This window comes from Rhinoraja longicauda, chromosome 28, assembly GCF_053455715.1.
Source record: "Rhinoraja longicauda isolate Sanriku21f chromosome 28, sRhiLon1.1, whole genome shotgun sequence".
NCBI classification, from domain to species: domain Eukaryota; kingdom Metazoa; phylum Chordata; class Chondrichthyes; order Rajiformes; family Arhynchobatidae; genus Rhinoraja; species Rhinoraja longicauda.
Window position 1 is genome coordinate 20,531,228 of NC_135980.1, and position 27,746 is coordinate 20,558,973.

At 37.3% G+C, this 27,746-nt stretch overlaps 1 protein-coding gene across 10 annotated transcripts in view; it reads left to right on the plus strand.

Moving 5' to 3' along the window:
- Positions 1-27,746, plus strand: part of LOC144607377 (protein unc-13 homolog A-like) — a 184,408-nt gene that overhangs the window by 98,982 nt on the left and 57,680 nt on the right. For all 10 annotated transcript variants that reach the window (XM_078424171.1, XM_078424174.1, XM_078424170.1 and 7 more), the window contains 5 exons: positions 4,320-4,539; positions 6,336-6,563; positions 14,983-15,124; positions 16,891-17,060; positions 25,072-25,187. In XM_078424171.1, the coding sequence (XP_078280297.1) occupies positions 4,320-4,539; positions 6,336-6,563; positions 14,983-15,124; positions 16,891-17,060; positions 25,072-25,187 (876 nt within the window). The remainder of the gene's footprint in view (positions 1-4,319; positions 4,540-6,335; positions 6,564-14,982; positions 15,125-16,890; positions 17,061-25,071; positions 25,188-27,746) is intronic.

Below are 27,746 nucleotides of genomic sequence, written 5' to 3' on the forward strand. Positions count from 1 at the left end.
AACAGTAGCCTCGACATAGGGTGCAAGTTGAATCAGGAGATAAAATTGGCGTGTCAAAAATGTAATGCTACGGTGGTTATGGGAGATTTCAACATGCAGGTAGACTGGGAAAATCAGGTTGGAAATGGACCCCAGGAAAGAGAGTTTGTAGAGTGCCTTCGAGATGGATTCTTAGAACAGCTTGTACTGGAGCCTACCAGGGAGAAGGCAATTCTGGATTTAGTGTTGTGTAATGATCCTGATCTGATAAGGGGACTAGAGGTAAAAGAGCCATTAGGAGGCAGTGATCACAACATGATAAGTTTTACTCTGCAAATGGAAAGGCAGAAGGGAAAATCGGAAGTGTCGGTATTACAGTATAGCAAAGGGGATTACAGAGGCATGAGGCAGGAGCTGGCCAAAATTGACTGGAAGAGGAGGCCCTAGCAGGGAAGACGGTAGAACAGCAATGGCAGGTATTCCTGGGAATAATGCAGAGGTTGCAGGATCAATTTATTCCAAAAAGGTGGAAAGACTCTAAGGGGAGTAAGAGACACCTGTGGCTGACAAGGGAAGTCAGGGACAGCATAAAAATTAAGGAGAGGAAGTATAACATAGCAAAGAAGAGTGCGAAGACAGAGGATTGGGACTCTTTTAAAGAGCAACAAAAGTTAACTAAAAAGGCAATATGGGGAGAAAAGATGAGGTACGAGGGTAAACTAGCCAATAATATAAAGGAGGATAGCAAAAGTTTTTTTAGGTACGTGAAGAGGAAAAAAATAGTCAAGGCAAATGTGGGTCCCTTGAAGACAGAAGCAGGGGAATTTATTATGGGGAACAAAGAAATGGCAGACGAGTTAAACCGTTACTTTGGATCTGTCTTCACTGAGGAAGATACGCACAATCTCCCAAATGTTCTAGGGGCCGGAGAACCTAGGGTGATGGAGGAACTGAAGGAAATCCACATTAGGCAGGAAATGGTTTTGGGTAGACTGATGGGACTGAAGGCTGATAAATCCCCAGGGCCTGATGGTCTGCATCCCAGGGTACTTAAGGAGGTGGCTCTAGAAATAGTGGAAGCATTGGAGATCATTTTTCAATGTTCTATAGATTCAGGATCAGTTCCTGTGGATTGGAGGATAGCAAATGTTATCCCACTTTTTAAGAAAGGAGGGAGAGAGAAAATGGGTAATTATAGACCAGTTAGTCTGACATCAGTGGTGGGGAAGATGCTGGAGTCAATTATAAAAGACGAAATTGCTGAGCATTTGGATAGCGGTAACAGGATCATTCCGAGTCAGCATGGATTTACGAAGGGGAAATCATGCTTGACAAATCTACTGGAATTTTTTGAGGATGTAACTAGGAAAATTGACAGAGGAGAGTCAGTGGATGTGGTGTACATCGACTTTTAGAAAGCCTTCGACAAGGTCCCACATAGGAGATTAGTGGGCAAAATTAGGGCACATGGTATTGGGGGTAGGGTACTGACATGGATAGAAAATTGGTTGACAGACAGAAAGCAAAGAGTGGGGATAAATGGGTCCCTTTCGGAATGGCAGGCAGTGACCAGTGGGGTACCGCAAGGTTCGGTGCTGGGACCCCAGCTATTTACGATATACATTAATGACTTAGACGAAGGGATTAAAAGTACCATTAGCAAATTTGCAGATGATACTAAGCTGGGGGGTAATGTGAATTGGGAGGAAGATGCAATAAGGCTGCAGGGTGACTTGGACAGGTTGTGTGAGTGGGCGGATACATGGCAGATGCAGTTTAATGTAGATAAGTGTGAGGTTATTCACTTTGGAAGTAAGAATAGAAAGGCAGATTATTATCTGAATGGTGTCAAGTTAGGAGGAGGGGGAGTTCAACGAGATCTGGGTGTCCTAGTGCATCAGCCAATGAAAGGAAGCATGCAGGTACAGCAGGCAGTGAAGAAAGCCAATGGAATGTTGGCCTTCGTAACAAGAGGAGTTGAGTATAGGAGCAAAGAGGTCCTTCTACAGTTGTACCGGGCCCTGGTGAGACCGCACCTGGAGTACTGTGTGCAGTTTTGGTCTCCAAATTTGAGGAAGGATATTCTTGCTATTGAGGGCGTGCAGCGTAGGTTCACTAGGTTAATTCCCGGAATGGCGGGACTGTCGTATGTTGAAAGGCTGGAGCGATTTTGCTTGTATACACTGGAATTTAGAAGGATGAGGGGGGATCTTATTGAAACATATAAGATAATTAGGGGATTGGACACATTAGAGGCAGGAAACATGTTCCCAATGTTGGGGGAGTCCAGAACAAGGGGCCACAGTTTAAGAATAAGGGGTAGGCCATTTAGAACGGAGATGAGGAAGAACTTTTTCAGTCAGAGAGTGGTGAAGGTGTGGAATTCTCTGCCTCAGAAGGCAGTGGAGGCCAGTTCGTTGGATGCTTTCAAGAGAGAGCTGGATAGAGCTCTTAAGGATAGCGGAGTGAGGGGGTATGGGGAGAAGGCAGGAACGGGGTACTGATTGAGAGTGATCAGCCATGATCGCATTGAATGGCGGTGCTGGCTCGAAGGGCTGAATGGTCTACTCCTGCACCTATTGTCTATTGTCTATTGTCTATAAGCTCCGCATAGATAGCACCCGCAGTCAAACACAGGTCTACCATTTTCTCCCTCTTGAGAAACTACTTTGAGCTTATCTCTTTGACTAATCAATTTTTTCACAGGATTTGTTTGATAACAATTCTGTGTGGTGCCATAGGATGGATTACTCCTTTAAAGGTTCTTTAGAAATCAAATCATTGACTGCAACACATCTCACACCCAATCAATATAGTTTTTAAGAAATAGACAAGGGATAGCCAGCCAATCTGCTACCAAGAGATAAGTCATTTACAAAACCTTTCAATGGTTCAATGGTAGTTTATTGTCACATACACTTCAGTATGAATCATATTTTACACTTCATACAATTCAGTAAATATTTTACTACACATCAGCACAGTTATACTTAAGTACTTATACTTAAGTATGTACACAGTTATACATAAGTAAGAATAGTAGATTACACTGAGGAACTACACAAAAGTCGCCACACTTCCGGCACCATCTTGTATCTTTCAAGTTTCAAAGTGCTTAAAAATATAGAGTTTAACTGGGCCTTAAAGGCCCAATGTCCTGGCGGTGGCACTGGGTGGGTGTTTCAGGGGCTGGCCTGGCTAGGCGCTGTGGTCGGTGTCCTCCATGTTCTCCACCGGTGCTTTGCTGCTACACCACTGCAGGCCACGTCCGATCTGTGCAGTCAACCTCTGTGGGACCTCCAGCAGCGTCTGATCCAATCGATCATCCGGCTGCTGCAGAGGCCCACTCCACCAACACATCTACGCAAGCACGTCGTCCCGTGAACGTGCCGAACCTTGTCCCCACAGCTACCGCTCCAACTCAATGCAACAGGGCATCTCCCACAGCCAACATCAGAGCACTCAGAATGCATTATTCAAAAAAATAATTCATGTAAATTTCTTTATTTAGAAATCAAATTTTCTTGGTGAACTATTATAACCTATTTCATTTTACATTGATTTTTACTGATTTACTGTAAAACTCCAATAATCCTGTACTCTATTGTTCAGAAATGCTAGTGATTAAGCACTTAGTTCACCGGGGCACAATTTCCCATGCTTCTTTTAAACTCAGTAAGGCTCCTTTTCCAGTGGTCTCTTTAAAACTATTAGATTTGATGGAAAATGTATCATACCACTTTGCAATATTTTACAAAAAGCAAATGGGTGTATTAATTGGGGTAATATCCAAAAATGCGGAAAATTTGCAAATCCAGCACTTATGGGAGAAATGTAGGCAAACTAAACATGTAGATGGGCATTCTAGCTCAGCAAGCTTGAGTTGAGCTGAAGAGTCTTTTTTCCATTATCAGAGTTCCACTGTTGTATACCATTCTAAGGTGCTAAACAGAAAATTATTGTGGCATAATATGGATATTATGTTCAAGCTTCAGTGCTGGAAGTGAAATAGATTTTCAATTCAAAGCAAGGGTAGCCAAACAATGTACTAGATTATCCCACCATGCATGAAGTTAATCAGTTTAATGTCATTATAGTGGAAGAATAGATGTGATGGAATGAAAATTTTACTTCATTTGAAAGACTTTAGAAGTTCATTTCCCAGAGTTGGCATCAGATCACTCACTGCAACAGTTAAATTCTGGATCAAGCTAAGATGAGGGTCTAGCCAAAACAGCCGGGAGAAAAGATTAAGTTATTTTAAAGCAGTACCGAAACAATGTTTGACACGATCTTTCATGCTGTAAAATGATTACTAAAGTGAGTTTTTTGTTTGTTAGAAAAACCATGTTTACAAGAAGACCCTGCAAGCCTTAATCTACCCAATTTCTTGCACAACACCACACAATTTTGAAGTGTGGACAGCAACCACTCCCACCTATTGTTACGAATGTGAAGGCTTGTTGTGGGGGATTGCTCGCCAGGGAATGCGTTGCACTGAATGCGGGGTCAAATGTCACGAAAAGTGCCAGGATCTTCTCAATGCAGATTGTTTACAACGTAAGTTATTTGTATGGAAGCTTCCCTCATTTGAAGCTGTCTAATGCATTGCAAAATGATTGATGTTCTTCGACTGGAGGTATTCAAATAGATGGATTGTCTGAATCATTTAATTTTTAGACGTACACATAATGCAGTTGCATTTCATCTTAGTATTGTGAAGGTGCTCCTAGGTAGTATGCCATGACTTATAGTTTTCAACCCAACTAAACTAAACTATAAAAAAACTAAACAACTTAGTGTAATTCAAAGCTAAATGGAATGTATTAATGCTTACGGTTTGGTGAGGCAGCTGTTTCTGTCTTGAGTTAGAATATGTAGCTTCCACACAGGACTGCTGAGTGGTCCTTGATAGAATCTCATATTTATGTTGAAATCATTGCTGGGACACAAATTGCTTTTGGTAGATTAAAAACTATCAGCTGCTCTACTGTACAGCTCCATTTGCATTTTTTAAAGTTGAATAAGTGCTCAATTTATATCCATTGATATATTTCATATATTTAAAATGAACAATTTATATAAATTATTGTTCAAAGTAAACAAATTTAACTTCATTAATCACTAAACATCGTAAAGTACAACATGCAAATAAGCTGCTAGATTTAAAAAAATCGGATCCTAAATTGAAAGGTCAAACAGTAGTATGGAGTAAGTGATATCATTATTTAAACGTATAGATATTTATTATTTATAAGAAATGGAAAATGCAATGATTGAAATTGAATTTGGAGAAAATTGACGACAAGTTAATGAGTTATGTATTGACAATGGTGGCAATGACGGTTGATATCATTAATGAGTATAGCAGATACATTCTAGTTATATCTAGTGAAATTTCAAAATGGCATAAAAGTCCACAAACTTAAATATGATCCTTTTTATGGATTTTCAGAATTACATGTTGCATGTTCCCCTCTTTGTGATCTACCTTCCTGATGTCCTACACATTGCCCTTTGTGCACTAGTAGATTGGCATTAAGCAATCTACCTGCACGTGATTGTATAGAGATAGTAAAAACGCTCATGTCCTTCAGTGAATGTGCAGCTTAGTATTCCGTCGACAAATACCCTGTTTTCTTCAATGAGAAAGATCAAGAGCTCATGACAAAATCTCTGGTCAAATCATTGGCCCTTGTTGATCATGATCCAAGTGAGGGACACCAAATACCTCTGACATCACCCATAGCAAGACAAATACTGACAAAAGATAACAATGTGGAACTCGTGCCCTATGTAAATGCCACAGAGGCTTACCACCTCACAAACTACCCGTCAGGTACCACCTTCTCCCATCAATGCAAGAATCTGGCATTCCCACTTTGACTTCTTCAGTCCCCCTGGAACTGACAAAAGCAGAATGGAAACAAGTCATCGTCAATTCCAAGGGAGGGCCTAAGAAGCAGAACTTGATCATCTGATTTCACCTATGAATCAGATATATTTTCAACACATCATTTCCACTGATTGTTATTGACAATGGGGGTAACTTGTTTGAAAAACCATGAATGCAAATCTGAATCTTATTATTCTGCAACCATGTTTTGGTACATAAGCCTACAATGTTCCAAGTCAAGAGGCTCTATTACCTTAATTATGTTTCTCTGCATTTATGATTAATTGATTATTCCCATTAAAGGAAAACAACATTCAATAAAATAAATTACCACTTCTCGTTAAATCAGTGATTCTAACTGATTTTACAAGATGTGGAGCATGTTTTAGTTTTACATTTTATTTTAAGTATTTGTTAAATTTCTTGCATTTTAATACCACTATCACCAATTTAATTTCAGGGGCTGCTGAAAAGAGTTCAAAACACGGAGCGGAAGATAGAACACAGAATATTATTATGGTTCTGAAGGATCGAATGAAAATCAGAGAGCGAAATAAGCCAGAAATCTTTGAACTTATCCAGGAGGTGTTTGCACTTGCAAAGTCAGTACACGTGCAACAGATGAAGGCGGTTAAGCAAAGTGTCCTGGATGGCACATCAAAATGGTCAGCAAAAATCAACATCACAGGTAGGCTTTTAAATTTAGTTGTAGGACACAAATTGACCATTGTTTTTTAATTTCGCACTCGGGTAATAAACATATCACAGTTAATAAATGTCTTTTGATATTATAGTTATGCAAAAGTTGCAATATATTGAAGATTTAGTAGGTTCTGTTAAAAATTGCAATGAAGAAAGTGTTCAGATTCATATTATTTGGATACACTTACCTATTTTATGTTGTCTACATGGTCACCTTCTGGATTCATAATGGTTTCCAAACAAATTATGCAATAATTCCTCAAATGTCAGGAAAATGAAGGATTATTGCTTAAATGGATGCAAGACGATAACTGATAATTTTCTCTTCTTTCTGCTATTACCAGGATAGCTTAATTTCCTTCTGCATAACCAAATGTTGTTGAAACCTTTTAATTTATATCCAGGCTATCAAGAACTCAACTGAAGATAATTTGGGGCTATTGTTAACAATTACTTTGTAAACTGCAGATGCTAGTTTACACAGAAGATAGGCACAATATGTTGGAGTAATTCAGCGGGTCAGGCAGCATCTCTGGAGAAAATGATAAGGTGACGTTTAGGTCGAGACCCTTCTTCAGACTGAGTCTGAATCACACTCTCAGTCTGAAGAAGGGTTTCGATCCAAACCTCTACCTATTCCTTTTCTCCAGAGATGCTGCCTGACCCACTGAGTTACTCCAGCATTTGTTGCCTATCTGCGAGTGTAGATGTGGTCACTGTCACACCTGGTGACGTCCCTGACGCCACATCAGATACACAAAACATTAATACAATTATTTCACACTTGCTGCCTTGGAAATCCTGGTACATGCGACAACAAGGAGGGATGTCATCTACTGTATCTTGGAGGGCAAGAAGCCCTTTAAGGATAATCTTAGAGATAGTGAGAAGACATTACCAAATGTGTTTCCGTGACAGATTTGGCAGTCAATGCCCTAAATTGTTATGGCAAGAATGCTGTTGTCATGCTGTCTGTTCACACTGTCATCTCCATGACAGCGCCGTCATTCCTTGCTCTACAATGCACTTCCAGTAATAACTTCAACATTTTTCACACTAATTTCACCTCAGTTTCATTATTTCTATTCCTATTTCTCCACCTGGCAAATCAGTTATTTTACCTTTTTAAAGTTTTTTTTAAACCTCTCCAGATTCTCACTACTTGCAACCTTTTTTTGCAGAAGGTTGGAGATGCTTTGCCCGGTACAGCCATGCAAGAAGAGAAAGTGTTCCAACAACAGGCAGGGAAGGGTTATTGTGGCAGTGAGCAATAGTGGAAGAAGTTTTGTGCATGATTTATTTTCATACCTAGTTCTCTCTGTCATGCAGGGCCGTCTTTACAGCATTATGGGCCCCGGGCAAAGCAGTGTACTGGGGCCCCTACGACAACTACTCACAGGAATAAAAATGTAAATGGTCGATAAAATGGGGCCCCTATGCTCGTGGGGCCCTGGGCAAGTGCCCATCAGGCCCATGCGTTAAGACGGCCCTGCTGTCATGTTGTGTGTCAGTCTATATATACTGGCTGACAAGGTTAAGATACTTTGGCCAAGTCTGCCTCTCTGTCCTCTCCTCCTTGCATTTTATTACAAGTATTGAACATGTGAAAGCCTCTCCAATCTTTGGGAAGGTTCCATGTCACTTTATCTCACTCATATTTGTATATTGGCACCACAAGTATTTCAGGAGGTAGGTTAGGAGAGGTGAATCACTGGGCATAAATCCAAAGGGAGCAAGGCACAGGGCCAGGATGTGACTGCACACTAGGTATGCAAGTATTCACAGTTATGTAGATATTTGCTCTCAGGCTGTCAGAGATGTCTAATTGCAGACATTGTGAGGTGCTTGACTTTAACACTTCTCATGGCTGAGTGTGGAGCTTGAAGAACATCCTTTCCAACAGTCTAGTATTCACCAAGTGGTCAGCTCCAGCATTACTGCAACTTTCCTCCCCTTTACCCATTCCGTCTCCCCACTCTCCATGTCATGGAATCTCTCTTAATGGCCTTTACAGATGCGATGCAAGCTCTAAAACCAAATGTAATGGGGTGTTGCAAAGTTTTTGTCATATGTGCTGTCTGTTTGCCCATAGAGGCATAGAGACAGATTAGAGCCATTACCATATAACTTATTTACACTGTAGTTGATGGTTTAACATCAAGATTTGAATAAATTGAACCAGCAGCAATATACCACATTAGCAATTCTGCACTGTGAACAGGGTGCAGCTGGCATGAAATTTAAAAACAAATGAGTGAATTGTTATTCATTTTGTTATAATAATAATAACCTGGTCATTTTATTATAATGATTCTGCAGTTCCTGCATTGGTATGAAATTAAAAAGTGAGTTCGATTCAGTTAATAAGTAGATGGACCCACAGTTCAATATATTTAAAAAAATGACAAATGATTTTAGCAGCTGTTATAAAAATACTTTAATTCTCTGGAAATATTATGTTCAAGTAGTTCCACTGAAGTAATTATAATAAATGTGACATTTCAGCTCAATTAATTCATCAATTTAATGCTGCAATGCTGACCCTGACAAATAATCTTGGATCCACTGTTATTTGTAGGAATGACAATTTACCTATGCCTCTACCACCCCTTCCATCAATGGCTTTTGGTGCCATGCATTCCAGTAGGCAAAATATTTGTCTTGGTTTGCGGCATCTTTGTACAAACTAAATTCAGGCCTTTGAGGATAAAAACTGCTCAAGAATATGCACCAGTATTTTGAGGAATCCTTAATGGTAGCTCAATAGCCTTTCACCTCTTAAGTTGGGGAAAAACTTTGCCTGGGTTGAGAAAGTAGGCACATAAAATAGACATCTGAAAGATGATTCATGATTTTTTTGGTCAATTTTGAGATATTGAGATAATTGTTTCTGAACTTTTTTTGGATTGTTAACGATCTACAAGTGCGTTGGTGAGAGCAATGTGCTAAAATTTTAATTGAATTGTGCCAGGAAGTATAATGAGATAATCGTATTGGAAATGGAAGCAATGATTTAAATGAAATGTTCTTTGGGCTGGTCTCTTGAAGTTCTTGCAGATATGGACTTTGCCATCACCCCCTCTCTCCACTTCTCTCACTATCCTTTTCTTCGTCCACTGCCACTGTACACCACCACCAGATGATCATCAAGTGGTCCCTTGTGATAGCAGAGTTCCAGAGCATTCAGCAGATCCTGACAGATTCAGAACATGTATATCTGTAGAATCAAATGCTATCTTTCCTATGTGGCACAGTGCCTCATCTATAAATAGACTTATAATTGTTTATTTTTAATCTATCTACTTAGATTTGAATTGGGTGCAAGAGTTAATTCTTTGTAGTATCCATCTTTCGTTAGGTCAATTACCAATCTTCCTAAGATTCCAGAAAGTAATGTTTGTTCACTATTTGGAGAGTAAATATAAAAGCAGCCAATGTTTAGTGGTTACTTAAGCTTAGAGGTGAACAACCTTATACAAACTACTTACAAAGGTTACTCATGAAAAACAGATTTTAATATTAACAATATAAACCAGACACTGACATTTTAAAATGGATTTTAAGACACAAGCCATAATTGCTTAATCTGGGCCTCAACCTTGACATGTATCTAGATCTGGACTCTGGTCCAGAACACTGGGCCTGGCATGAACCTGCCTTTCTCATCCCTGGTCTTGGACTGAGAAGGGTGATTGTAAGTAGGATGCACCCACCTTGCAGCTGGATCTATCCTATACATTTATGCACCACAGCTTTGGCTTAATAAATGGAATTGTACTAAATATTGATTTAAACTTCCCTTACCCTGTCTGCTACATTCAAAGTCTAATATCTGCCAAAAAAAGAATGTTTGGAATCTATTATAGAGTACAGTCATATCCAAAGTCAATCTTCGTAACCACAATAATCTTCACATATAAATAGTTAATACAGGTTATTTGTGCAATAAACCTTGTGGCTGAAGTAAGGTTCGTGCAGCAATAATTCACTCCATAGCTGATTAGAGCCATTACCATATAACTTATTTACACAGTAGTTGATGGTTTAACATCAAGATTTGAATAAATTGAACCAGCAGCAATATACCACATTAGCAATTCTGCACTGTGAACAGGGTGCAGCTGGCATGAAATTTAAAAACAAATGAGTGAATTGTTATTCATTTTGTTATAATAATAATAACCTGGTCATTTTATTATAATGAATCTGCAGTTCCTGCATTGGTATGAAATTAAAAAGTGAGTTCGATTCAGTTAATAAGTAAATGGACCCACAGTTCAATATATTTTGAAAAATGACAAATGATTTTAGCAGCTGTTATAAAAATACTTTAATTCTCTGGAAATAATATGTTCGAGCAGTTCCACTGAAGTAATTATAATAAATGTGACATTTCAGCTCAATTAATTCATCAATTTAATAACCATAAAAATCAATAGAGCAGTTTAATAAACATAAAAGCCACGTAGCCACATTACTGATGACATAACAGTTTAAGGTGTGTTAATCTCTGATTGTCTTTAGTGATTAGTAACTCTGCGAAGTTGATAACATTAAAACTGTCATCAAAGTGTTACCTGAAGTGAAATGAAGATTAACATTATGTTCTTCTGTTGGATATAACATATGGTATTATAGTGCAAGCCAGGATCTATAGGATATTAACCAAGCTAATTGAGAAAACATGATTAAAACGTTTCCAATATCGAACAGATAATTCTGAAATGCTTAGCAAATAGTACAAATTCAATTTCATTATTTTATACATTTACTTAACATCTGGTGACCTGTATTTTGCAATAACATGATGCAATCCTGCAACAATTATAATTGGAGCTGTTTAGTTTATTTTATTTTAGAGATACAGTGCAGAAACAGGCCTTTTGGACCACTGAGTCCATGTCAACCAGTGATCCCCACTACTAGCACTATCCTACATACACTAGGGACAATTTACATTTATACCAAGCCAATTAACCTACAAACCTGTACGTCTTTGGAGTGTTGGAGGAAACCGAAGATCTCGGAGAAAATCCACCCAGTCACGGGGAGAACGTACAAACTCCGTACAGTCAGCACCAGTGAGGATCAAACCCGGGTCCCGGGTGCTGGAAGACTGCAACTCTACCACTGCGCCATCGTGAAGCCCCATTATCCAAAATTCCGACATTGCAATTCCACTTCCTCTAGGACCTCGCACAGCATTATTCTATCGGTCTGTGATAATTGTAGATAATGTCCACTATTGTAAATTTATCCCATATTCATCAGGACTTTGAAAAGCCAAATAGAGCTTTGTCTTTTTCTGAACATTTAATATGAAAAGGCTCTTTCTTCACATGACATTGTTGGAGAAAGGAGAGAGGTGGTGAGCAATACATCATAGCACAGAAAATGCTAGAACATGGTCTCTGCGATATGATAACAAGGTTTCCTAATATTATTAGAAATCCTAATGTCATTGAGCAGAACTGTTATCGAATTAGAAGATGGTTTGTTAACGGGTTAATATTTAGAAGTTATAAGTCGCAGGCTTGTTGAGGATTAACAGTGGATTTTAAATATTTTAAAGTTTGAAAAATGTGCAAAATCATGGTTCACGGTATGCAACATATTAACATTCATTAGTGCTTAGAAAACAGACAAGTCATTTTCAGGTTGGCAGGATGTAGCTAGTTAATTGCCTTAAGGATTAGTGGTTATGCCTTGGATAGTTGCTCCCTTTTTATAAATGAGAGGAGTGTGTAAATGGACATATTCAAGCATGCTGATGATAAGTAAGGTATGAGGAGGATACAAAGAACTGTAAAATTATATGAACAGGTGGGACAAGGTGGTAAAGTAGATGTATGTGAGATTGTTTGGGTAGGAACAGAATTTCCCCACGTATGTGAGTATATAACTCTTAGTTATGTACTCAGCAACTCTTAGTTGCTTTCTACCATGGAATACAAAACCTGACCTTGTCCATATCCCATGAATGAATAACGATTAAGGTTGAGTCCTGGGAGAGTGGGTCGACCCTCGAGGAAAGATTGAGTAGAATGGTGCTATATTCCCTTGAGTTAGCGGAGAAGTAATTTCATTGAAATTCTTCAATGTCTTGACAAAATGGATGCCGAGGATATGTTTCCTTTGTCTTTTGTTAATGACTGGATTAATACTGCAGATTTAGTGTTGCAATAAGACTGTTCCAATGTAACAAATACTTAATGGTCTCTGGAAGGAACAGCCACAGATTTGCATTTAAACCAATGATTCCAAATGGATCAGCTGGAAATTATCCATAAATAGAAGCAGTTTCAGGACTGATACACTTCGTGCAGTCAATCGCAATATCCTGAATTTAATTGGCAGTAGTCAGATCTGTGTCTGTCAAGAAATTTTGCTACTTAACTCCTCAAGGGGAATTGATTTCAATGAGGATTTTAGATCTGCAGAGAACAGAGGTTAGTTTTTTAAATTGTGCGTATTATGTTTTTATTCATCTATGTTTTAAGTACTTCTTAATTTTAGTTTTTTATATCATTAGTTTTTAAAAAATCAGCATCTAGTTTAGTTGAGTATAAGCATCAGGTCCACGTGAGTGAATGTGGGCAGCAGTTCCTGCCAGCAAAGTCAGGCCCATTATCTCATGCTCTTTAAATCTGAGACTATATATCTCCATAGTAGCGTGAAATCTGATTTGCGAAACAATTTATTATCTCTCATAGATTATTTAAGCATATTGAGCTTTTGGGCATTTCTCACAAGTCTCTTGCTGTGTCCTGATGTGATTCTAATCAGATGATGTAAATAATATCAACCATGAATGGACTATGCAGATACTGAATTAAGCTCTGGGCACTATATTGTTGCGTTTTATTTTTCAGTCATGGTACAGAAATATGCATTCCATCTGAATTACAGGTCATTATAATGTGTTTCCATTTCATAATCATAATTTATTAGCCAAGTATGTTTTGCAACATACGAGGAATTTGGTTTGGCATACAGTCATATCAAAAAAGCAACAAGACACACAACTACATAAACATTTGACATAAACATTCACCACAGCGGCTCCTCCACATTCCTCACTGTGATGGAAGGCAATAAAGTCTTATCTTCTTTCCTCCTTTTCTCCTGCGGTCGGGGGAGTCGAATCATCCGCAGTCAGGGCGATTGAAGTTCCAGCAGCCAGTGATCGAAAATCCCATGTCGGGGTGATCGAACCTCCCGTGATCGGGGCGGTCGAAGCTCCCGTTTCTTGGAGCTCCCGAAGCCAGGGACTGCGAGCTCCATGTTATTAAACTCTGTAGACCCCCGTGGTTGGAGCTTCCGAGGTCGATTTTAGAGATAAAAATACTAAAGGGATTTTCTATGAGGATGAACAAGTCTTAGAATTTATTTTAATGATATGCCTTTGGAAAAAGGAACTGAAGCGAAGTTGACAGAAGGTACTATTAGCATTCTGTGAGACACAATTATGTGCAGTTACCTAACTGTGTAGGAGTCCTAGTGTTTACTTAAATGATTCCTTGAAAAGATTGTCAGATTGATGAATAATGTCTCCATTCAAGAATTATGTTGAAACTGATGAGCTATAAGAGGGTATTCCTTAATCTATATCTAAGCTTCCTTGCCTTTATAAAGACTTAAGGGTTCCGACCTGAAACATCACCTATCCATGTTCTCCAGAGGTGCTGCCTGACCTGCTGAGTTACTCCAGCACTTTATATCTTTGTTAACCAGCATCTTCCGTTTCTTGTTTATACTCTAGTTTATGAAATGGCTGGATTGTGTTATGGGGAAAGGTTGGATAGGCTGGGCTTGTATAGACTGGAGCCAAAAGGTGTCATGACATTGACAATGAAGAAAAAAAATCAGATGTTTGGAATCAAATAAGACATATCTACGTTCATAAACTGATAGATGGATCTTATTCTAGAATTGAATGTTTGTGTAAATAAAGGAGAGACTGTCATAGAACACTGGTCCGCTGTAAATAGATCGCAAGTGAATAAGCCAGCACAAAAAGTCAAGATAGTCTTTTCAAGTATAACTTGGAAAATTATGATAAAACTATCATAGCCAACCTTTCTGAGACTTGCCCTTCTCATTTCAGAATTGAATCAATCATTATGAAATTTCAGAATTTTGTCGAATTTATTTTTTCCTCAAAGTTTTATCTTAGTTATATTGTATTTGAGAAGGCATTTTTGTCTTTTAGTTCTGGCTTAAAATGTATCGAAATAAAAGTAAAAAATGTGTAGGAAGGAACTGCAGATGCTTTTTTAAAAAAGCTGGCAGCATCTCTGGAGAATAGGAATAGGTGATGTTTCAGGTCAAGACCATTTTTCTGACCATAATTTAAAATGTTCATTTGTAATTCTAGTGATATTTTTTTAAATCTTTGCTTACAGTGGTGTGTGCCCAAGGTTTGCAAGCCAAGGATAAAACTGGTTCCAGTGATCCTTACGTTACAGTTCAAGTTGGGAAGACTAAAAAACGTACTAAGACTATCTATGGGAACCTTAATCCAATCTGGGAGGAGAACTTTAACTTGTAAGTAATTCTGAATTTCAAACATACATTTTACTTTCAAATTTGTTGTAGTTGATCTAAGCATTTATCCCCAAGCATTTATAACAGAATGTGGAAATTTGAAGTAAAAGGCTAAAATGTTCCATGAGTCATTCTTATCGACTTGCAGAACAAATCCCCAGTCCTCTTTTCAAATCTTTTTGTGCAGTCCAAACCAAAGTATTTAATAGACAATAGACAATAGGTGCAGGAGTAGGCCATTCGGCCCTTCGAGCCAGCACCGCCATTCACCGTGATCATGGCTGATCATGCACAATCAGTACCCCGTTCCCGCCTTCTCCCCATATCCCTTGACTCCGCTATCATTAAGAGCTCTATCTCTCTCTTGAAAGCATCCAGAGAATTGGCCTCCACTGCCTTCTGAGACAGAGAATTCCACAGCTTCACAACTCTCTGAGTGAAAAAGTTTTTCCTCATCTCCGTTCTAAATGGCCTACCCCTTATTCTTAAACTGTGGCCCCTGGTTCGGGACTCCCCCAACATCGGGAACATGTTTCCTGCCTCTAGTGTATCCAATCAACTTAATAATCTTATATGTTTCAATAAAATCCCCTCTCATCCTTCTAAATTCCAGAGTATACAAGCCCAGTCGCTCCAGTCTTTCAACGTACGACAGTCTCGGCATTCCGGGAATTAACCTCGTGAACCTACACTGCACTCCCCCAATAGCAAGAATGTCCTTCCTCAAGTTTGGAGATCAAAACTGCACACAATACTCCAGGTGTGGTCTCACTGGCGCCCTGTACAACTGCAAAAGGACCTCTTTGCTCCTATATTCAACTCCTCTTGTTATGAAGGCTAACATTCCATTGGCTTTCTTCACTGCCTGCTGTACCTGCATGCTTCCTTTCAGTGACTGATGAACTAGGACACCCAGATCTCGTTGTACTTCCCCTTTTCCTAACTTGACACCATTCAGATAATAATCCGCCTTCCTGTTCTTACCACCAAAGTGGATAACCTCGCATTTATCCACATTAAACTGCATCTGCCATGCATCCGCCCACTTACACAACCTGTCCAAGTCACCCTGCAACCTCATAGCATCTTCCTCACAGTTCACACTGCCACCCAGCTTTGTGTCATCTGCAAATTTGCTAATGTTACTTTTAATCCCTTCATCCAAGTCATTAATGTATATTGTAAATAGCTGCGGTCCCAGCACCGAGCCTTGCGGTACCCCACTAGTCACTGCCTGCCATTCTGAAAGGGACCCATTTATCCCTACTCTTTGTTTCCTGTCTGCCAACCAATTTTCTACCCATGTCAGTACCCTACCCCCAATACCATGTGCTCTTTGTCAGTATTTGTCAGTATTTAATGCGTTTGACCACATACATCCAGTTTTTCTTTTCTTAATTCATCCTATGGTACTTCCATAGCATGCATATAATGCTGCTTTTTGTTTTATCAGATCAACCATGCTTTATCACTCTGTGACTCTAAACCTTGTGTTCCTGATATGTTAGCCATTGTGGTATTGTTTGGAGGAACACAATGCCCATTTTGCAACATTGAAGGAGTAATACTGCTTAAGAACTGGTACAGTGCCTGTGAAACAAAAACAAAAATCTGAAAAGTGTGTGTGCATCTAAATTGCTTCATTCCCAAGAGAACAAAGAGAGTGTACTTTTTCTTCAAATATAAGTACATTAAAATATGGTTCCATCAGTTAGCAAAGGTTAAAAATGAAACAATGATTCAGAAAATAACTTGTTTTATTTCAGTGAATGTCATAATTCATCTGATCGAATAAAAGTACGAGTATGGGATGAAGATGATGATATCAAATCACGGGTAAAACAAAGGTTTAAAAGAGAATCTGATGACTTTTTGGGTCAGACCATTATTGAAGTTCGAACACTAAGTGGTGAAATGGATGTCTGGTATAACTTGGGTAAGTTCCAGTATTTATCAATTGTTTTGTCGAATGTTGTTTTGCCTCTAGACATTTAATAATGCTACAATAATGACAAAGCAGTCACATCACCAATACTATTATCCACATTTCTGAATATCTTATTGCAATTACATCATCTAACATTCTCAAAAATAACATACCCAGCTGTATTTAGAACTTGTTTTCACAGCTTTGAGATTTTATTTTAAATCTATGCTATCAGTCTTTTTATTCTGGAATGTGAGCAGAAATACACAGATTGAATAATAACAAATATTTGCACACCAGAAAGGACAGCCACAGTTAATTGAGCTTTTCCTGTGGTTTAGAAAATCCTATCTGCTAGTCCTCTCTTACCATCCTTGCTCTAATATCACAGGCCCATTTATGCTAATTCCATTTTATTCCCCTCACATTTCCACTCAACTCTCTCCAGATTCTGCTGCTCACCTACAAATTCAGGACAATTTACGGTGACCAATTAACCTTTCAACCAGCACATCTTTGGGGGAGGCAACTGAAGCCCCCGGGAAAGACCCATGTGGTCAGAGGAAGAACTCCACATAACATTTAAGGTCAAAATTGAGCTGTGACAGAGCAGATCAATCAACGGTGCTATTTTGCTGCTGAACGGCTTTAGGTTTTATTTTAATTTATTACTGCAGTAATCATTCTCAGAAATGTGTAAGTTGTACCATTTTTCAAGCTAATATGAAGTGAAATTGTGAACCTACCATTTGAACTTTGAGCACCTTGTGATCTAGATATTTTAGTGTATCCAACTGGGGATTGCGAGAGAATTTCAACTGCCAGTAGACCCATGTGTCCACTGTTGCAAGCATTTGTTGCAAGACTTCAGAACACCCATAAAAGTTTTAATATGCTGTTTGGAAGTCAGGAGTGGAGCTGGGTTCAGAGGTGCAGGGTGGCCAGTAACCATAGGCTGGATCAGCCCCTGTGTTGCATTTGAGGTTGGAGGCAGGATCGAGGGATGGGTGTGGGATTGGGTTGGGGATAGTAACTAAAGAGGGATTGCTTCTAACAGATTAACCAAGGAGGAAAGGAGCCCAGGGGCAGGCCAATAATCTACCAAGGAGATGAAACATTTGAGTCTATCTTCTGTGGCCTGTGGTGCAATCAGGTTTGATTGAGACTGTGCGACAGATCTTTTATCTTTTTTTATCTTGAACTTAATTATTTTATGCTGATGTTTGTTAGCTGTTCTCCCGCACTATCATTTGCTAATGGTCCCACTTGATTTAATAAAATTTGATTCATTACATCATTATTATTTATTAGATTAAAACTAATTGTATGAAAAGTGTACTCAGGAACACCCCAGAAAATTCTTGTCACTTAAGTTTAGTTTTACCCCAATAAATCTGATCCTGATAATTGCACATTATTACCCCCATACCAAGGAAAGTGATGGTGACCAGTGAAAACTAAATATCTGCTCCTTCCAATGGATTAGAACAAAAGTTGAGATGGCTAAGAATCATCTCAGGCGAAAGTGTAAAAATTGTAAGGAAATTCTCCATAGAAACCAATTTTAAAAAAAAACAATTGCGCACAATGCATCTTACACATTTCAGAGTTGAGCAGTTGAAAAAGTTTGTTAAAACTTTCTTTTTGTTTTCATTTCCTTTTTCAGTTACTGTTTATAAGAGTCTGAATGTTGGTGTGAAGGCAGTCAAAAGAAAATGCTACAAGACCTGAGATACATTACCATACAGGTTTTTATTATTTTAAACAGTGTGCCTGTAGCGTACAAGCTTAGAGAAATTAAAGATCATATGCTTGTCTGTATTTCCTAAAAAAAATTCAACAGATTTTGGCTAACATAAAAATCATCAAAAACATCTTAAGTTTTATTGATACAGAATTGTAATAATTTTATTTATCTTTTTAGTTCTGAACAAAAGCATCTGTGTTACTAAATCTCTTACGAAAAATGTAATCTATATCCTTGAAGTACAGAAACATAATAACAGAGCAGTAACTATAAATAGAATTTATGAGTATAAATCAATAAATAAAATGCAAGTTTTATTAAATAATCAAACTAATAAATTCAGCGCTTTTAGGTCACGGGGTTAGTTTTGTAGGTAGCATATTTGTCTATTCTCACATTGTGCTGTGTAGGAGTATCGTTGAATTTCTCCAATTGTGAGTTTTTGATTCACAATAGTTTGCTTGGAGAAAGCACTGAATAGCAACATTTCCCAATGCAGAAGGAGATTGTGGAATAGAGGTACAGATCTGGGAATTTGAACAAAATTAAAGCCCTCTGGACAATAGGTGTAAAATGGGTCACTTTTCCCTTACCTGGCCACTGGAAGCAGAAAAGCATGGACCCTGAGGTGAGCCTCGCAGCATCTGATCAGATGAATAAAAATTAAGATGGAGACAGGCAAAACATTGGATCGAGCTCTGGAGTGCAAGGATTTCTGGGATGGAAGTTATAGAAGGTTCAGTGAAGACTGAAATGTATGGTCAGTACTGTGAGCAGAGTCAATAGTGACAAGCTTTATGCCGTTACCAAGGAATTGTTGCCAAAACTGGACAAAAAATCCAGTGCGTTTAATAAACATGTTATGTCATACTGGTTGATGGCATAGCCACTGGGTTGTGTTTGCGAAGGTTTGGTTGGCATTGATAGCTTGTAAAAATAGCCTCTATGATCATATTGGGCATGCAGGAAATGAAGTGCCTTAAATAGATTTTAGATACTGATTAGTTGCTTCATAATCTTATGGTGAAACTGGCACTACTGTGTAGTGCATTTTATTTATATATGTTAAATTGTTAGGGAATAACAATTAGGAGCTAATTTGTTTTTTGCTCATTATATTTTTATTACATTGATTTTCCATGATTATATTTTATTGTGCCATTATTTAATATCCTCATGAGATAGTTAAGGTGTATGACATTGTGAAAGACTGGTAGACTAATAGGAAGATGGATCAAATACTAGGGGACATGGAAGAACGATTTGAAGGGAACGTAGCATTTCTTTTTCACTTAAGCGGTGATAAGGGTTTGGAACTTGCATGCTGAAAAGGTGATAGATACAGAAATTCTCATTACATTTGAAAAGTACCTGCATGTATTATTAAAGAGGCATGATTTATAGGGATATGGGGCTAAGGCTGAAAGGTGGGATTAGGTCATTATGTTTTATATTCAAATTTGCACAGACACGGTGGGTCAAATTACCATCTCGTGTTGTAAATTTTTTAATGATTCCATGATCTTTAATTGATTATGTTGATGGCATTAGTCATGTTTGGTGAATCAAAAAAAAAATTTCACTCCACAGTTTTAACAATATTTTCTGCCACACAGTTGTTGTACTGTGTTGCAAAAGATTACCATGTTGTTAAACCAAATTTGGTATGAGGTTTGCTCAATTGATGGGAAATTGTGTAGCAGGAAAAATCTGATGTCAAATTATCTTAATAGAAAGAGGCTCTGACAAAATATATTTTTCTTTTAAATTCTGTGGCTGATTTAGCACAATTATCGCACAATTAATCACATTTTTCTGATGTTATAAATCAGTTTTAGGGTCTAGTTACAAGTTTTGTTATGAATCTGGGGTAATTTATTCTTTTTGGTATCTACATACCACATACTTGGAAAATATGATAAAATGGCAAATTAAGAAGGTAGCCAACCAAATAATTAATGTTGCCTCCCTTTTGTAACTGTTCAAACAGATGCTTTTAAATAACGTTTAATGAATACCAAAATAGTCAATATGTTATTGTCAACAAATATGATCTTTAATTAGGTTGTGGTGTTGCTCAGTGTTCGTGCTTAAATGGAGCTGTTGTTTACTTTTTTTAACATTTAGCGCACAATTATTGCTCCATTAATTACTCACTCTTTCATTGCTTAAGTGTATTTTGCCTACTGTCTTTCACAGCTCATACTGGTGTCCTAAAATCATTTTTTGTTTAATGTTTAAACAAAAGTACCAGTATGCTAATTGAGCATAGATGAGCCATTGTGGAAATAAGTATCTGATAGCATTGTACTTGATATTGTATTGCTTTTGTTGATCCATGATAGAAATGTTCCAGAGGTTCCTGAAGTAAAAGTTTTAAAAATATCTACCAGTAGAAGGAAAAACAACTGTAAACAATCATTTATGTTTTAGCGAATACAGTACACAAATGCACATGATACATTTGTTAATTCGGTATTATTTAACTTGACATTAACTTTTATCTACATTTCTAGAATTTTATGTAATCCTAGATTACCTGTCCACTCAGGGTTTCATGTGGAAAGAAATCAATTAATTCCGTCGCTTTCCATAATTCAGTGCACTAAATCTTACAATTCAAAGCAGCAAAACTGATTCTATCAGAAAGTCAATAATTCGCACCTGAAATGTGTAGGGATTTTCTTTCAACAGTTTAAGAAAAATGTAAACACTAGAAATTGGTAATGAACTAGACTTGATATCTGAGTACTAAATTGTCATAATAAACATCTTCCTGAAGTTATCCAAGAACCATGTTAATGATGATCTGTCTGTATCATTAGGAATATTAAATTCTGATTAGATCTTCACAAGTTATAGGAGTAGAATTAGGCCATTCGGCCCATGTTTTGGGAAAGAAGACTTTATGTCTGAAGTAAGAAACAGGAACAATATGTTGGCATGTGTTATTTAAGTATTACGACAATAAAAACAATCGCTGATGTAAACTTGAGAAAAAGGTGCTCTGTAAAAGTTAATTCTTAGGGTTTTTTCAGCTTTGTACCAATGCCCAAACTTTTATTGAAATAAATGTACTCATGAGTGCACTGAGCTACGCGCTGTGCTTTGTGTAATAGTACTTGAGTAAGGTTTCATTTTAAGTGAACCTGCCCATAGTGTCATTTAAAATAAATATTAAATTTCTGTTTGAACAATGTAATATAGAGTAATTTTGAATCATAACTATTCAAAGATGTGCTGTAAATCATGCCTGCCATGCGGCTGATGGGAAATGGTCAGGCAAAAGAATCAGAGTTCCAAAGTGCAGAATTTGTGCTGTAATACTGTAAACGCTTCAGTTTAATCCTTTTAATGTAGTTATCAACCAAATGTGTAATCCAAGTTATTTTTTAAGCTGGTGACTTCTGCAATGAGTGGTGGACCAAATGTAGCTTTTATATATTAACAATCTATTAAATAAGTTATTTTCCACGTAATTTTAATAAAGATCAAAATGTTAGACTTCCTTCAAACTGACGGGGACCATATTTTCCCTGCCCATTGAGTAATATATACATTGATGTAATGCTAGCAATGCCATTTTGTAGCTAACACCTCCAGCAAGCACCCTCTCAATCTTGCATAGCTGAACATGTGCCCATCCAGTAACACTATCTAAATAAATCATACTAATTATAAGTTGATTGTTTGATAGCTGCAACAGTTATACATGCCTTAGGTGCTTTCTATGGTTATTTCAAGGTAAAGGATATAGCAGGTTTTGAAAGACTTCTGATGTCAATTCAACTAAAAAAATTGTTTGCATCCAATGGTGGGAGTTCAATAATGCATAAGTAGTCCTCCAGAAAGAGTAAAAATGGAAGAATGAGCAGGGCTTGGGCAAGTCGAACAAGCTGCAAGATGGGGAATGGGGTTGAGGGGTGGGATGGGATTGAGTGGTAGAGATGAGAGTCAGCGGGAGCCATATGTGACCAGGATGTGCTCCCACTTCAGCAAGAAGAAATGGACAAGATGTTTGTGCTTCATTAATGGCATCCTTACTGAAATATCTATGTACAGCAGCCACATCTACAAGCTTGGAGAAGGGCAAGGATCGCATTGTCTTTGACAATGAATCTTAATGCATCTGGACCTTGCTAGAAGTGTACAATGATTGATTTCTTTTGTATTTTTCTTATGTGTCTTTATTTCAAGGATGCACATGTAAAACAAAAACATGCACCAAAATAGTAACATATAATAAAAGACTAAAAACAGTTCTCCAGAAAAATATTAAAGTATTGAAAATGGATAAATTTCCCCAATATTATTCCAATAATTTTCAGTGTGAAATTATAAATTCTTTTTTTTTTTTTAATATTTTTTATTTTTGAAAAGCATATGTACAAATAGAAATAAAAAAACACATTAGTTACAAAGTTCTTACATAGCTTCAATTTTTAAATTTTTGAAGAGAGAAAATAAAAAAAAATTAAAAAAAACTATAAACTTGGGGAGAGTAAGAGGGTTAAAAAAAAAAAGGGTCTAACAATAAAAATTAAAGGGAGTAGATCCGGGAGACAATAACCACAGTTGTACATCCAACCCCTAACTCAAGTTTCAACTTTTAATTTAAATTTTTTATTTTAGTCCTGTGCCAAACCCATTTACTTTTCTAAAAATTCAATAAATGGAGACCATATTTTTAAAAATAACTCAGGTTTGTCGATTAAGGCAAACCTTATTTTTTCCAAATGCAGGGTCTCTGTCATTTCCGTAGTCCACATTTTAATTGTGGGGGTTATTGGTTTTTTCCAAAATTTAAGTATTAATTTTTTCGCAGTTATTAGACTGTAATCAAGAAAATGTACCTGACTTACTGTAAAATTTGTAGTATGTTCTGATAATCCTAATATAATTAATTTTGGGTCCATATCTAATTTTTTATTAATAACTTTAGAAACTATTTTAAAAATCTCCAACCAGAAGTTTTGCATTTTTATACAAGTTACGAAAATATGAGTTAAATTAGCTTCTTGAAATTGACATTTATCACAAATAGGAGAGATACTAGGAAAAATCCTATTTAATTTCGTCTTCGAATAATGTAATCTATGTATTATTTTAAATTGTATTAAGGAATGTCTAGTATTCAATGAACATTGATGTATATGTTGTAAACTTTCATCCCATATATCTTGCATTATAAATTGATTCAATTCGTCCTCCCATGCTCGTCTATAAGATTCTGATGACGGAATATCAGTGTCAAGGAGAGTATTGTAAATAAAGGATATTAATTTATTTGAATTATAATGTCGATTCAGGCATACATCAAGTGTTTCTGGACCTCTAAACTTATATTCTTGCATGTGTGATTTTACATAATCTCTAAGTTGTAAATATCTAAAATAATTATTAACATGTAATCCGTACTTCTGCTGTAAATCCTGAAAAGAAAGAAATGTTCCCTTATGATAAAGATCTCCCACCCTTTTAATTCCATAACTTTTCCATTGAGCAAAGCCTCTATCTAAGACAGACGGTATAAAAGAAGGATTATTCGCAATAGGAAGGAAAACAGATAATTTACTCAATTTTAACGTAAGCTTTAATTGTTTCCAGGTACGGATAACACTGTGTATAATGGGATTACCTCCATATGTTTTTTTATTTAAATTTATTGGAGCTAAGAGGATCGCACCAATATCGAATGGTAAACAATCCTCTTTCTCCATCTTTAACCAATCCGGTTGTTGATCAGAATCATCCAACCAGCAGGTTATATTTTTAATATTAACCGCCCAATAATGAAATAAAAAGTTAGGTAAAGCAATTCCTCCATTAAATGAGTCTTGTAGTCCCAAATAAAATTAGTAACAATTGAATCAATTTTAAAAAAAAACTTTTTTGGAAGATAGATCGGAATTGCTTGAAATAAGTATAGTAGCTGTGGAAGAAAGATCATCTTTATAGCATTACTACGACCAACTAATGATATAGGGAGTGTTTTCCAAAATTGGATATTTCTGTGTAATTTAGTGAGTAAAGGAGGAAAATTTAATTTAAATAAAGAAGTATATTTCCTAGTCACGTAAATTCCAAGATATTTAAACTTTTCATAGGCAATTTTAAAAGGAAATTGTTGAAGTATGGCCGGATTATAAATTCTTAGTCTAGTTGAGAGATAAAATGATTATTTTGTGTATTTTGTCAAATAATTGCCTGTAAACTAGAATTTCATGTGATGTTTAACTACCTTTTCTCTGTGATAATAATTTCCACATCCAGATAAACGTACTGACAAATCTGCAGTATCTGGTGCCATCCGATTACATATCAGTGTGGAGATAAAAGGAGAAGAGAAAGTAGCACCCTACCATGTTCAGTATACATGTCTTCATGAGGTAATTGATTATGCACTGATAGTTACATGGTATATATGCATTCTCCCCCAGGAAGAATCAATCCACTGACATGAACTGTGGGCTGCTGTGATCAGACAGCATGGTTGAATGGTTTCTTATATGTCCTACCATAGTTAAGCGCAAGGGTCCTTTGGGAGGAAATGCCTTTGCAGATGGATTAAATCTGCACGGGAAGTCTAAATGAATGGGACTTGTTTCCCAAGCCTGATAACTAGCAGGGCAAGTGGGTAGGAGTGGGACTGATCATTGAGACATAGGGTTCTATTCTGGATATAATGAGGAGGGGTGTGTTGTTGAGGTTGTGAATGTTGGGCAGTCCCATTTGAAGGAGTGGGTGAGCAGATGTTAGATGTGGGAATCCAGTGGTTGGTGAGAAATGTTTGGTCCACTGATGGCTTGGGAGACGTTGGCTATCAGTAAGGTTAACTGATGATCCTGGGTTTCTGATTGGATTTGTTTAATATTTAATATTGTTAATATTTAATATTGTAATGTTTATTTAAGTATAATGTTCATGTTATAATATGTTTATCTAATTATAATGTTTACTATTACTAATATTTAAATTATAGGAAAATTGGTCACCTCCTTTGAAACCCGGAAATAACTGGTTCCATACAAATTAAATTTTCCAAATTTATATTTTTTGCCAATTAACCTCTGTCTTAATCACCCCGACTGTCACCTACATCTCCACATTCCACCTGCTTTGAAAGTATCTGTCAATGGCACTGAAGCAAAAATCCAGGATTAATGCCTTGTGTTACAATGTTTCTACCTGTGTCTGTGTGTGTATTTATTCTGGATATCTAGCATTGTTTAAGATGGCATCTTTTCTGCAAGTGTCATTTCTTGCATACAGGTTTTTATTAAAATCCAAAGGTAATGTGGGTTGATTCATTTGAAACTCACATTATCAGCAACCTTAAACATACTTTGATGAAACGGGATTATTTATGCATATGTATTTTTTTTAATAATAGGCATGAAATTGAAATGTTTATTTATATAATTGTAATTGTATTACATTTTTATTTTTTATTGCAATTAGCTGTAACCAGGTAAAGTTAAAATGGTTACATAACAGTGAATGATCATGAATTCCAAGTAGTTACTTGGAAGAGTTCTGGTATTTGAGGAAGGATTCAAACTGTAATGTAATAAATAGATTTGGTGGTGTATATTGCTTGGATTGTTCTCTATTTGTTGACATTATTCAGTACTGTAATTGTTTTTGGCGGACAGTAAGGCTCTAGGACTAGGTTATTCTAACTTTAATGCTGTTGAAACTTGGCTTTTCTTGGAAAGGTTTAACCTCCATTTTCTTTAGCTGAAAATTGTGCATTTTTTTAGTGCATTTAATTTTTGAGTTAACAAAGAGTAGATGGATAGAAGAGGGATGTGGACCAAGCGCAAGCAGATGGAACCAGCTTAGATGGGGCATCTTGGTCAGCACGGAATAATTGGGCTAAAGAGCCCGTTTCCATGCTGTATGACTCTGTGACTCTCTATGAGTACAACCAGTATCACAGCTAATTAATGACAGTGTTAAAAATGACATTGGTGAATATTATCTTCGATTTGCGTAGACAGAAAATGTTGAAGATTCTTCTCTGGCCAGTTAGCTTTCATGTAGATGAAATCAGAGTTAGCAATTTACGGTTATAACCCATATGGAATGTTGGCCTTCATAACAAGAAGAGTTGAGTATAGGAGCAAAGAGGTCCTTCTACAGTTGTACCGGGCCCTGGTGAGACCGCACCTGGAGTACTGTGTGCAGTTTTGGTCTCCAAATTTGAGGAAGGATATTCTTGCTATGGAGGGCGTGCAGCGTAGGTTCACTAGGTTAATTCCCGGAATGGCGGGACTGTCGTATGTTGAAAGGCTGGAGCGATTGGGCTTGTATACACTGGAATTTAGAAGGATGAGGGGGGATCTTATTGAAACATATAAGATAATTAGGGGATTGGACACATTAGAGGCAGGAAACATGTTCCCAATGTTGGGGGAGTCCAGAACAAGGGGCCACAGTTTAAGAATAAGGGGTAGGCCATTTAGAACGGAGATGAGGAAGAACTTTTTCAGTCAGAGAGTGGTGAAGGTGTGGAATTCTCTGCCTCAGAAGGCAGTGGAGGCCAGTTCATTGGATGCTTTCAAGAGAGAGCTGGATAGAGCTCTTAAGGATAGCGGAGTGAGGGGGTATGGGGAGAAGGCAGGAACGGGGTACTGATTGAGAGTGATCAGCCATGATCGCATTGAATGGCGGTGCTGGCTCGAAGGGCTGAATGGCCTACTCCTGCACCTATTGTCTATTGTCTATCATCAAACTGTCTTTGTATTCCATTTAATATTCTGTGGGGTGTTTCACAGGCTGGGAGGCTGTTTTCCCATGCTCTTCCACAAATACTTTGACCTGCCTTCCAGACATTTTGTAGCTGTTTAAATTATGCATGCACAATATATTACCAAGATCCAATAATAGTCATTGCATTAATTATAGTAAAAACTTTGCATTTTGATTGCGACTCTTTGCTAAAA